This window comes from Oncorhynchus keta, chromosome 17 (genome assembly GCF_023373465.1).
Source record: "Oncorhynchus keta strain PuntledgeMale-10-30-2019 chromosome 17, Oket_V2, whole genome shotgun sequence".
NCBI lineage: Eukaryota > Metazoa > Chordata > Actinopteri > Salmoniformes > Salmonidae > Oncorhynchus > Oncorhynchus keta.
In genome coordinates, this window is record NC_068437.1 from 32208846 (window position 1) to 32222593 (window position 13748).

Consider the following 13748-nt stretch of genomic DNA (forward strand, 5'->3'; position numbering starts at 1 on the left):
GGTCTATAGATTAGTAGAGGATAAATCACAGTGGGAGCTTTATAATTCACATCATCAGCGTGTGACTATTACAGAAACAACACACCATGGTAATGACAATGTATATATTGTAACATTTCAGTAATGAGACATAAGTATGTTATAAGTACATACATTGTTTCCCTTAACAATCTCCTGTGTGCAAATATCAATATAGCACAAAGAAAGGCATACATTGAGAAGGAGTTGTAAAATAACGTATGGAGATAATATGAGAAGTGTATAGAGAGAGGGGACATAGAGAAGAGTGTGTGTCAAATCTGCTAATATAACATAGAATATATGATAATTCATGGATAAAACATCTATGATTGAAAAGCCATATGTCAGCAGTTTAGTACAGAGTCATAGCTATACTTCCCTATACTTTTCCACCCTATACTATACACTAACACTATAGTCTCATAGCAGTATGGGTTTATCTACCCTATACCGTAACACTATAGTGTCAGAGCAGGACGGGTTTATCTACCCTCACGAGGAGAAGAGAGGACACACTCTTCGATCTAAACTAACAAAGACAGGACGAGGAGGAAAAGAGGAAAAACAAGCCAGTGAATCTTTCTCCATCTCTGTGAAAGTCACACTCTCTCACTGAACCCTGACTGCTCTAGAGATCCTTCCTTTTCCTTTCCCCATCCTTCCCTCTCTTCTCCACTCGCAGATAGATGCCAAGATTAATATTTGGACTAGCGAAGGACAGTTGAGACTACAGAATAAAGTATGAGGACCATGAAGAGTAGCATCTACTCTTACCACACTCTCTAAAACAACCAGTCTGTTCAAGTAGGCGTACAGCAAATAACATTCAATAACCAAGTAGCAATCTATTAAATAACACAAACAACTCATTCGATAACCAAGTAGCCATCTATTAAATAACACAAACAACTCATTCAATAACCAAGTAGCCATCTATTAAATAACACAAACAACTCATTCAATAACCAAGTAGCAATCTATTAAATAACACAAACAACTCATTCAATAACCAAGTAGCAATCTATTAAATAACACAAACAACTCATTCAATAACCAAGTAGCCATCTATTAAATAACACAAACAACTCATTCAATAACCAAGTAGCAATCTATTAAATAACACAAACAACTCATTCAATAACCAAGTAGCAATCTATTAAATAACACAAACAACTCATTCAATAACCAAGTAGCAATCTATTAAATAACACAAACAACTCATTCAATAACCAAGTAGCCATCTATTAAATAACACAAACAACTCATTCAATAACCAAGTAGCAATCTATTAAATAACACAAACAACTCATTCAATAACCAAGTAGCAATCTATTAAATAACACAAACAACTCATTCAATAACCAAGTAGCAATCTATTAAATAACACAAACAACTCATTCAATAACCAAGTAGCAATCTATTAAATAACACAAACAACTCATTCAATAACCAAGTAGCCATCTATTAAATAACACAAACAACTCATTCAATAACCAAGTAGCCATCTATTAAATAACACAAACAACTCATTCAATAACCAAGTAGCCATCTATTAAATAACACAAACAACTCATTAAATAACCAAGTAGCCATCTATTAAATAACACAAACAACTCATTCAATAACCAAGTAGCCATCTATTAAATAACACAAACAACTCATTCAATAACCAAGTAGCCATCTATTAAATAACACAAACAACTCATTCAATAACCAAGTAGCCATCTATTAAATAACACAAACAACTCATTCAATAACCAAGTAGCCATCTATTAAATAACACAAACAACTCATTCAATAACCAAGTAGCCATCTATTAAATAACACAAACAACTCATTCAATAACCAAGTAGCCATCTATTAAATAACACAAACAACTCATTCAATAACCAAGTAGCCATCTATTAAATAACACAAACAACTCATTCAATAACCAAGTAGCCATCTATTAAATAACACAAACAACTCATTCAATAACCATCTATTAAATAACACAGACAACTCATTCAATAACCAATAACCATCTATTAAATAACACAAACAGCTCAAAGTGTCATATCTCCCACACAGCCATGCAATATGGTGATCCCTTAGCATCAGAAGTGTAAACGGTCTGTCTCCTTACCATAGACTTGGTGAAGGGGCGAGCCAGGGTGAAGAACAGGGTCATCAGCCACCAGCTACGATGGATGGCTGTGTACATCATGTTCCCAGGGTGCACTGCATTGCAGGTGACCCCGTGGAGCGAGAGGCGTCGGTGGAGCTCGTTAGAGAACAGGAGGTTACACAGCTTGGCACGGTTGTAGGCCAGCATGGACCAGTAGTCCTTCTGAGGAGGAGACAGCACAGCCAGGTCCACCTTACCACACTGGTCCAGCAGGTCTGTAAACCTGGGGAGAGAGGAACCAAGATTAACTTTATGTACCTAGTAAAGTTTTCATTTTGCAGGAACAAGTCAAGGACCGAGTACTTTAGGGTTAACTTTAATTAAAGTACACTTGAATTAAATTCCATAGACCAGTGCTCTCCAACCCTGTTCCTGGAGATCTACCATCCTGTAGGTTTTCACTCCAACCCTAATCTAGCACACCTGATTCTAATAATTAGCTGGATGATAAGGTGAATCAGGTCAGTTACCACTGGAGTGAAACTCTTCAGGCACAGGGTTGTAGAGTCCTTCCATAGACTATACACATTTAAAATAAAAGTAGAGAAGTAACTGTGTGCATCGGTGCTGTAGTTACTATAGCAGCAGAAGTGTGGTCCTGGCTGAATACAAATCTAATGCGTGACAGGATGTTTTTTAATTGCCTGCGACAGAGCAGTTAAAGCCCAGATGTTTGACAAGGCTCTTGAACATTACACCGCTCGCTAGGTTATTATACAGTCACAATAACACAGAAACACACCGCAGTCAAACACACTCCCTCCTCCTCCCTCAAAATGTGTGTGTGTGTCTGTCTGTTTGTGGTTGTGTGCATCTACATCTTAACCCAGTCATTAGAAACCCACCAATCAACATGTCACCTGATTTCCTTGTTGTGATTTTCCAAGCTGCCTGCCTGGCGTTTGCTTACCGTTCCCTCTCCGCTACATCCTTGCTTGGCTAAATTACAACATCTGCAGGCTTTATATTTCATGTGAAGAAACTTCGCAACTGCTTTAGCGCTTGGTAGGGTTAATAAATCACTTGGCGATACACATTTTTCTCTCAAAGCAAGTTTCTTGACATTTAATAATACAATATGCTCTCTTTTAACTTGCGCCTGTCAAGAGTTAAATAAGGTTACACTGATTTCATAGTGACCTACACCACATTGTCAACACTGTAAATTGTCTGTCTTTTTAGTTCAGAAAACAGCACAAATAGAAACATTCCTGGCTTTTACTTAGACATAAAGAGCACATATAGTATATGTGGTCCTTCTATAGCTCAGTTGGTAGAGCATGGCGCTTGTAACGCCAGGGTAGTGGGTTCGATCCCCGGGACCACCCATACGTAGAATGTATGCACACATGACTGTAAGTCGCTTTGGATAAAAGCGTCTGCTAAATGGCATATACATATAGGTAGTTTATTGACACCATTTCAGCCATCTAACCGTAACCCTTTCACAGAGAGTGTAATAGGGGGTTTAAAATACAGTGTAACAGAGAGATTTAATACAATATTTGCTATCCTGATCTTTGATAAGGCCTAATGCACTTATTAGTATTGTGTCAATTACACTGCAGACCCTGGTGTTGGGGGGTGATAAGGTTTTCTGCCTTTTCCCTCGTCCCTCTTCCTCTCTTGTCTCCATCCCTCCTCCTCTCTTTCCATCCCTTCATACCTCCATCTCACCCACCTTGTCTGCTATACTCTGTAGGCCACAACTTTACATTACAACAGGGGGCTTAGGGAGTATAATCTATTACCAGGTCAGGGGTCAGACTGAAAGCCTGTTAGGGAGAGGCTAAGTGAAATAACCAGGAAGTCACGGGAAATAACACACAAACAGAAAAGTGAGTAACTTCAACGGGGATGCAATATAGGTGTGGAATGGAGCAGGCAGAATGGCAGATGTAATATCAGATATGGTCTCTATCCCCTCTTCTATTCTGGACTAGTCTGTAACTGACTCTCTTTTCTGGCTAAGCCCTCTTTGAAGGGGTTAGGCACCATTGATTAGGGATGGGAGAGGAGGGCGAGACTGGGGGGAGAATAGGATGGAGGAATACTGGAGGGGATGGGGGAGTAGGGTGAGACTGGGGGAGAATAGGATGGAGGAATACTGGAGGGGATGGGAGAGTAGGGTGAGACTGGGGGAGAATAGGATGGAGGAATACTGGAGGGGATGGGAGAGGAGGGTGAGACTGGGGGAGGATAGGATGGAGGAATATTGGAGGGGATGGGAGAGGAGGGTGAGACTGGGGGGAGGATAGGATGGAGGAATACTGGAGGGGATGGGAGAGGAGGGCGAGACTGGGGGGAGAATAGGATGGAGGAATACTGGAGAGGAGGGTGAGACTGGGGGGTGAATAGGATGGAGGAATACTGGAGGGGATGGGAGAGGAGGGCGAGACTGGGGGGAGAATAGGATGGAGGAATACTGGAGGGGATGGGAGAGGAGGATGAGACTGGGGGGAGGATATGATGAAGGAATACTGGAGGGGATGGGAGAGGAGGGCGAGACTGGGGGGAGAATAGGATGGAGGAATACTGGAGGGGATGGGAGAGGAGGGTGAGACTGGGGGGAGAATAGGATGGAGGAATACTGGAGGGGATGGGAGAGGAGGGTGAGACTGGGGGGAGGATAGGATGGAGGAATAAAGCAGGGGATGGGAGAGGAGGGTGAGACTGGGGGAGAATAGGATGGAGGAATATTGGAGGATGGGAGAGGAGGGTGAGACTGGGGGGAGAATAGGATGGAGGAATACTGGAGGGGATGGGGAGAGGAGGGTGAGACTGGGGGAGAGGATGGAGGATATGGAGGGGATGAAGGAATACTGGAGAATAGGATGGAGGGGGATGGGAGACTGGAGGGGGAGGGTGAGACTGGGGGAGGATGATGAAGGACTGGAGGGGATGGGGGGGAGAATAGGATGGAGGAATACTGGAGAGGAGGGTGAGACTGGGGGGAGAATAGGATGGAGGAATACTGGAGGGGATGGGAGAGGAGGGTGAGACTGGGGGGAGAATAGGATGGAGGAATACTGGAGGGGATGGGAGAGGAGGGTGAGACTGGGGGGAGAATAGGATGGAGGAATACTGGAGGGGATGGGAGAGGAGGGTGAGACTGGGGGGAGAATAGGATGGAGGAATACTGGAGGGGATGGGAGAGGAGGGTGAGACTGGGGGGAGGATAGGATGGAGGAATACTGGAGGGGATGGGAGAGGAGGGTGAGACTGGGGGGAGGATAGGATGGAGGAATACTGGAGGGGATGGGAGAGGAGGGTGAGACTGGGGGGAGGATAGGATGGAGGAATACTGGAGGGGATGGGAGAGGAGGGTGAGACTGGGGGGTGAATAGGATGGAGGAATACTGGAGGGGATGGGAGAGGAGGGTGAGACTGGGGGGTGAATAGGATGGAGGAATACTGGAGGGGATGGGAGAGGAGGGTGAGACTGGGGGGAGGATAGGATGGAGGAATACTGGAGGGGATTGGGTGGGGAGAGACAAAGATATGGGGAAATATGTAGAAAGGAAGCGAAAAGAGGAGAGGGGAAATTGGAGGGATGGAAAGAAGAGAAACATGGCAAGAGGAAAGGGCCTGCTCTCGTTGTAACTTATTAAACAGGTCCTGTATCAATAATATGTTGTCATTTCACTTTCTTTCAAATCACACTTCACTCTCCCTGTCAGTGTACGGGAGCTGACAACTTGTGAATATGAGTCTCATGACTGTAGTTGACTAATTAGTCGGCTAGAATAACTCTGCCAGGGGCATTGTGATTGGCTGACTATAGCCAGGATCAATGTGTCCCATGCGAACGGACTGCCTCTGATACACACGGGACAACATACTGTAGGAGTACTCCTTCCCTCCCTCCCACCCAAGTTAAAGTATCAAAGTGAGAAAATAAATAAACATAAATATGGGTGTATTTACAATTATGTTTGTCCTTCACTGGTTGCCCTTTTCTTGTGGCAACAAGTCACAAATCTTGCTGCTGTGATGGCACACTGTGGAATTTCACCCAGTAGATATGGGAGTTTATCAAAATTGGGTTTGTTTTCAAATTCTTTGTGGATCTGTGTAATCTGAGGGAAATATGTGTCTCTAATATTATGGCCATACATTTGGCAGGAGGGCAGGAAGTGCAGCTCAGCTTCCACCTCATTTTGTGGGCAGTGTGCACATAGTCTGTCTTCTCTTGAGAGCCAGGTCTGCCTAAGGCAGCCTTTCTCAATGGCAAGGCTATGCTCACTGAGATTTAATGGCAGGGCCCAGGTCTGACAGAATCTGTGCAGAAGATGTAGATGCTGCTGTAGGCCCTCCTTTGTTGGGGACAGAAACACCAGATCATCAGCAAACAGTAGACATTTGACTTCAGATTGTAGTAGTGTGAGGCCGTGTGCTGCAGACTGTTCTAGTGCCCTCGCCAATTCTTTCATATGTATGTTGAATAGGGTGTGGCTTAAGATGCATCCCTGTCTCACTCCACGGCCCTGTGGAAATAAATGTGTGTGAATGGATTGGGGTGATCAGTCCTTGGTTCCAAATATTGGGGAAGATGCCAGAGCTAAGGATGATGTTAAAGAGTTTAAGTATAGCCAATTGGAATTTGTGGTCTGTATATTTTATCATTTCAATCAGGATACCACAGGCCTTTTTGAGTTGGATGGTTTGTATTTTGTCCTGTAGTTCATGTCTTTAATAGTTGATTTTGAGATTTGATCATGTATATGTATATAGTATTGTCATGACGTTGGCCTGTGGGTAAGGTTTATGACCTCCCCCCATAAATACCTTTCTCCCTTCTCTCTCTCTCTCTCTGACTCTGCTGAGGGACTCTTGAATATTCTTTGCTAAACATAGAGAGTCTGGGAACATCAAACAAGTGTGGGGGGGGGCATATTTCGACAATAGAACCAGTTGAAAATATGCATTGGTACTTAATGAACATGACGTCAGTTCGGTTGTCATCTGAGACATGATGACTGATGAAGGAACGACAAACTGTATCTGGGAAAGTCTACACATTATAGTTATCAGATTCACATGGAATTGTTGTGCAATTTAAATGCAATTTAAATTAAACTATTTGTGAAAAGATTAACTGTAATTTTAGCTTCCAAATGAGAGAATTGGGTTTTCATAAGATAAGAGCTCTGCTCAATCAGTGGCCCGCCCCTGTGAAGGGACATGGGTTATAAACTATGAAACACACCCTTCTCTCCCTCAACTATATAAGCCCTTGACGAAAATGTAACCTTCTGTTCCGGGTAAATTAGGATGACGGTCCGATGTCAGAAGGATTCAGATAATAACTACAGAACGAAGCCAACCTCAGCGTGAGCTTTGGTTGCGAATGGTATGAACTTTGAACTCTTATTCACTACAGAAGTAATACCTCCTAGCCGTTGAGTTAGCAGTGGCCACCGTAAACGTGGGCTAGGAAAGAACGGATGATGTATCCCGTCTACCACACAACGACGACACTGCAACGTATCCCGTTCACCACCAGTGACATTCTTCCGAAGACAGGAAGATCTCTGTTGGCCAACATGACCAGCATCTATGACCAACCTCCCGAAGCGCAGTTCAGAGAAAATATTTATTGCATTTTCCTTTTCCAAATGGGCGGTAATTTAGAATGCATAAGATACTGTATTTACGATAGCAGAGCTTCTCCCTTTGTTTCTCAGTCTTCCCGCTCTTTCACTCCAACCCAACCCCCTTTTCTTCGTGTAACCAGCTGTCACATCTGTTCCGTCCGCTAGGGACGTTTTCCTTTATGCCATAATTTGTAATCAAGGTATTATTCATTCTGTGTATATGTAATTATGTGTGATTAGTTAGGTATTTAGTAAAGAAATAATTAAACTCAATTTTGTATTGCTGAATAGAATAGCATGTCATATCACTTAATCCGGCATAGCCAAAGACATGACAGTGTTTTACAATTTTCCAAGAAATGTTTAGTCTATGGATTCTTCAATTACATTGAGCTGATTTCTGACATGCTGTTCCTTCTTTTTTTCCTCTCTCTCTCTGTCTCTCTCAGGTCTCTCTCAGGTCTCTCTCAGACTCTCTCTGTCTCTCTCTGTCTCTCTCTGTCTCTCTCTGTCTCTCTCTGTCTCTCTCTGTCTCTCTCTGTCTCTCTCAGTCTCTCTCTCTGAGCCCTAGGACCATACCCCAGGACTACCTGGCCTGATGACCCCTGGCCGTCCCCGTGGCCTTGCTGCTGATCCAATTTCTGCTGTTTTGCCTGTGGCTATGGAACCATGACCTGTTCACCAGACGTGGTACCTTTCCCTGGCCCTGCTGTTTTCGTCCCCTCTCTCTCCTTCTCTCTCCTTCTTTAGTGCACCTGCTGTCTCGACCTCTGAATACTCAGCTATGAAAATACAACTGACATTTACTCCTGAGGTGCTGACCTGTTGCACCCTCTACAACAACTGTGATTATTATTTGACCCTGCTGGTCATCTATGAACATTTGAATATCTTGAAGAACGATCTGGCCTTACAGTTTTTCTCAGTCGCTTTGGTGCATTTTTCACATCATCCCTAACATGTGCAAAATAACAAGTGCATTTCTCAGAACAATTTGTACAAACTGCAATATTACAATGGATATGTTTCTAAAGCTAGTCAGTCACTAAAAATCCATAGTACATCTCTCAAAAGTAAATATTCATGCCAATGATCATGTCAGTGTCATCAGAATGATAAGTCATTGAGTCATTGTTAACGAACAAGGTCGTCAAAATGTTTAGGCATGTTGTCAATGTAACTGTGTACTTTGACAGTATTACCTGATGTAAACTTTGGATGACAGTTACTGTATTGAAAATGCACAATGCTGCACTTCTATGGCATATATCAATTTCAACAGTACTATTTACATCTGACTGTATGTGGGTTATTGATTGAAAGAGACTGGACAACCCAAGGGGCACAAAGGAAAAACAACTAAATTAGAAAGAAACACAGGAAACCACCCCGAAGGCACAACTTTGCCCGCAGCACTGTTGTGCTGTCTCTACACATCCAGACGTTCCTGTCTGTCAGCCCACATATTCTCATCCACATCACACCGGATATTTTCCCTTCCAATGCAACGTGGAAAGAATCTTTTGGAATGCCTAATCCATCCTCTGCAGGCGTCTACTGTGATGTCCTCACATGCTGCATCCATTGCAGCCAGCAGGGTCATCTGTGTATGTGGCTGACGATCGTACACCTTCCACCTCCATGCTGAAAATAACTACTCAATTGGATTAACGAATGGTGAATAAGGTGGGACGAATTCTATGAGCATCCTCGGGTGGGTCACAAACCATTGCCTTATGATGTTTGATCGATGGAAACTCACTTTATCACAAATGACCACATACTTTGGCAAATCCTCTCTAAGCAGACCCCTCTCATCATCAGGGATGAGAGCCCTGTAGAGAGTCTCTAAAAAGTTGAGTAGATGCTGGGTGTTGTATGGCCCTATAAGGGGGATATGGGTTAGGACACCATGCTCCGAAATAGCAGCACACATGGTGATATTTCCTCCCCGTTGGCCTGGCAAATCCACAGTAGCTCTGTGACCGATGATATTCCGACCCCGTCTTCTGCATTTGGTCAGGTTGAAGCTAGCCTCATCCACGTATACAAAGTTGTGAGAGGGTTCACTTGATTCCAACTCTATTATACGCTATATCCCAGAACACACTGTTGAATTTGTTTTGGTAAGGAAGAGTGACATAAAATGTACATATATTGCATGTTCCTTCCACAGCAATGGACATGTGTGCAGTTTATGCTGACTGTACTATGTATCACTATAAAATGTTGCTGTAAAGTAGTTATATAGATATATGTTTTACCTGTACATACTGGTACCGTAGCTCCTTAACTCTGTCCTCATTCCTTTGGAATTGTACACGGTACAGCTGTTTCATACTCATCTGGTTTCTATGCAGCACCCTGTCGATGGTTGAGATGCTAACCGTATGGATGTTTTCAAAGACATCGTTGTCTTCTATAATGGTCCTTTGTATTTCCCTGAGTCTCATGGCATTGTTTACTCGGACCATGGTGCAAATAGCCTCCTCCTGTTGAGGTGTGAAAAGTTGTCCTCTGCCACCAGTTTGAGGTAATCTTGCAGTCAGTCCTATGTGGGGAAATGCAGTGATGCATCGCATACTTTCAAATCAAATCAAATCAAATCAAATCAAATTTTATTTGTCACATACACATGGTTAGCAGATGTTAAAAATGCGAGTGTAGCGAAATGCTTGTGCTTCTAGTTCCGACAATGCAGTGATAACCAACAAGTAATCTAACTAACAATTCCAAAACTACTGTCTTATACACAGTGTAAGGGGATAAGGAATATGTACATAAGGATATATGAATGAGTGATGGTACAGAGCAGCATACAGTAGATGGTATCGAGTACAGTATATACATATGAGATGAGTGTGTAGACAAAGTAAACAAAGTGGCATAGTTAAAGTGGCTAGTGATACATGTGTTACATAAGGATGCAGTCGATGATGTAGAGTACAGTATATACATATGCATATGAGATGAATAATGTAGGGTAAGTAACATTATATAAGGTAGCATTGTTTAAAGTGGCTAGTGATATATTTACATAATTCCCATCAATTCCCATTATTAAAATGGCTGGAGTTGGGTCAGTGTCAATGACAGTGTGTTGGCAGCAGCCACTCACACTGTTAGTGGTGGCTGTTTAACAGTCTGATGGCCTTGAGATAGAAGCTGTTTTTCAGTCTCTCGGTCCCAGCTTTGATGCACCTGTACTGACCTCGCCTTCTGGATGATAGCGGGGTGAACAGGCAGTGGTTCGGGTGGTTGATGTCCTTGATGATCTTTATGGCCTTCCTGTAACAACGGGTGGTGTAGGTGTCCTGGAGGGCAGGTAGTTTGCCCCCGGTGATGCGTTGTGCAGTCCTCACTACCCTCTGGAGAGCCTTACGGTTGAGGGCGGAGCAGTTGCCGTACCAGGCGGTGATACAGCCCGCCAGGATGCTCTCGATTGTGCATCTGTAGAAGTTTGTGAGTGCTTTTGGTGACAAGCCGAATTTCTTCAGCCTCCTGAGGTTGAATAGGCGCTGCTGCGCCTTCTTCACGACGCTGTCAGTGTGAGTGGACCAATTCAGTTTGTCTGTGATGTGTACGCCGAGGAACTTAAAACTAGCTACCCTCTCCACTACTGTTCCATCGATGTGGATAGGGGTGTTCCCTCTGCTGTTTCCTGAAGTCCACAATCATCTCCTTAGTTTTGTTGACGTTGAGTGTGAGGTTATTTTCCTGACACCACACTCCGAGGGCCCTCACCTCCTCCCTGTAGGCCGTCTCGTCGTTGTTGGTAATCAAGCCTACCACTGTTGTGTCATCCGCAAACTTGATGATTGAGTTGGAGGCGTGCGTGGCCACGCAGTCGTGGGTGAACAGGGAGTACAGGAGAGGGCTCAGAACGCACCCTTGTGGGGCCCCCGTGTTGAGGATCAGCGGGGAGGAGATGTTGTTGCCTACCCTCACCACCTGGGGGCGGCCCGTCAGGAAGTCCAGTACCCAGTTGCACAGGGCGGGGTCGAGACCCAGGGTCTCGAGCTTGATGACGAGCTTGGAGGGTACTATGGTGTTGAATGCCGAGCTGTAGTCGATGAACAGCATTCTCACATAGGTATTCCTCTTGTCCAGGTGGGTTAGGGCAGTGTGCAGTGTGGTTGAGATTGCATCGTCTGTGGACCTATTTGGGCGGTAAGCAAATTGGAGTGGGTCTAGGGTGTCAGGTAGGGTGGAGGTGATATGGTCCTTGACTAGTCTCTCAAAGCACTTCATGATGACGGAAGTGAGTGCTACGGGGCGGTAGTCGTTTAGCTCAGTTACCTTAGCTTTCTTGGGAACAGGAACAATGGTGGCCCTCTTGAAGCATGTGGGAACAGCAGACTGGTATAGGGATTGATTGAATATGTCCGTAAACACACCGGCCAGCTGGTCTGCGCATGCTCTGAGGGCGCGGCTGGGGATGCCGTCTGGGCCTGCAGCCTTGCGAGGGTTAACACGTTTAAATGTCTTACTCACCTCGGCTGCAGTGAAGGAGAGACCGCATGTTTCCGTTGCAGGCCGTGTCAGTGGCACTGTATTGTCCTCAAAGCGGGCAAAAAGTTATTTAGTCTGCCTGGGAGCAAGACATCCTGGTCCGTGACTGGGCTGGATTTCATCTTGTAGTCCGTGATTGACTGTAGACCCTGCCACATGCCTCTTGTGTCTGAGCCGTTGAATTGAGATTCCACTTTGTCTCTGTACTGACGCTTAGCTTGTTTAATAGCCTTGCGGAGGGAATAGCTGCACTGTTTGTATTCAGTCATGTTGCCAGACACCTTGCCCTGATTAAAAGCAGTGGTTCGCGCTTTCAGTTTCACGCGAATGCTGCCATCAATCCACGGTTTCTGGTTAGGGAATGTTTTTATCGTTGCTATGGGAACGACATCTTCGACGCACGTTCTAATGAACTCGCACACCGAATCAGCGTATTCGTCAATATTCCCATCTGACGCAATACGAAACATGTCCCAGTCCACGTGATGGAAGCAGTCTTGGAGTGTAGAGTCAGCTTGGTCTGACCAGCGTTGGACAGACCTCAGCGTGGGAGCCTCTTGTTTTAATTTCTGCCTGTAGGCAGGGATCAGCAAAATGGAGTCGTGGTCAGCTTTTCCGAAAGGGGGGCGGGGCAGGGCCTTATATGCGTCGCGGAAGTTAGAGTAACAATGATCCAAGGTTTTACCACCCCTGGTTGCGCAATCGATATGCTGATAAAATTTAGGGAGTCTTGTTTTCAGATTGGCTTTGTTAAAATCCCCAGCTACAATGAATGCAGCCTCCGGATAAATGGTTTTCATATAGACAAAAACTATGCGAACACACATTTTACTGTAAAACATACAGGTTGGTGCATGTAAGGTGCAGTATGTATCTGTATAGAGTATATTTCTGTATGCTGTGAAATACAAGTGGACTACTGTAATATGAAGCATTGTAGGAAGTATACAGTATACTGCTTATATACAGTAACAGTGCACTGTACATTGGTGGACATACCTGTTCTCTCTTCGAAACGTTTGAACTATTGAGGACACGGTTGATCTCCCAATATTCGGCTGCACCCTTCGACCCGTCTCAGCCATTGTAAGGCCATGATTGACAACATGGTCTACAATAGTGGCCCTTATGTCATCAGATATGCGCCTTTGTCCTCTTCTGCCTCTTCCTCTGTTTTGCCTTCCACCACGCATCCTTGCTCCTCTTCTTCCTCCTCTTGGCTGTTGACCCTGTTCGTTTCCTGGTCCATCCATTATTGGAAAATTGCAACTCTGTGTTGTGGTCTGTCTATATATGCTTGCCAATTGATTCTTCATGACATGCAACTTTGAGCAATTTAGACAACTGGTTGGTTGAACTAACACTTTACATTCCTTCATGAGTGAGGGTCAATTTCACCTGCACGATTCATCAATTCACGTTTTTGTACAAAAGGTCTAATAGAAATGTGT

General features: G+C 44.2%; 1 protein-coding gene and 1 long non-coding RNA gene across 3 annotated transcripts in view; one reads left to right on the forward strand and one right to left on the reverse strand.

Annotated features, from left to right (window-relative positions):
• LOC118395718 (WW domain-containing oxidoreductase) overlaps positions 1–13748 on the reverse strand; it is a 432897-nt gene that overhangs the window by 234869 nt on the left and 184280 nt on the right. For both annotated transcript variants that reach the window (XM_052465907.1, XM_052465908.1), the window contains exon 8: positions 2147–2411. In XM_052465907.1, coding sequence (XP_052321867.1) covers positions 2147–2411 — 265 coding nt within the window. The remainder of the gene's footprint in view (positions 1–2146; positions 2412–13748) is intronic.
• The window catches only part of LOC127908246 (uncharacterized), a 464705-nt gene that overhangs the window by 207850 nt on the left and 243107 nt on the right, over positions 1–13748 (forward strand). The window lies entirely within an intron of this gene.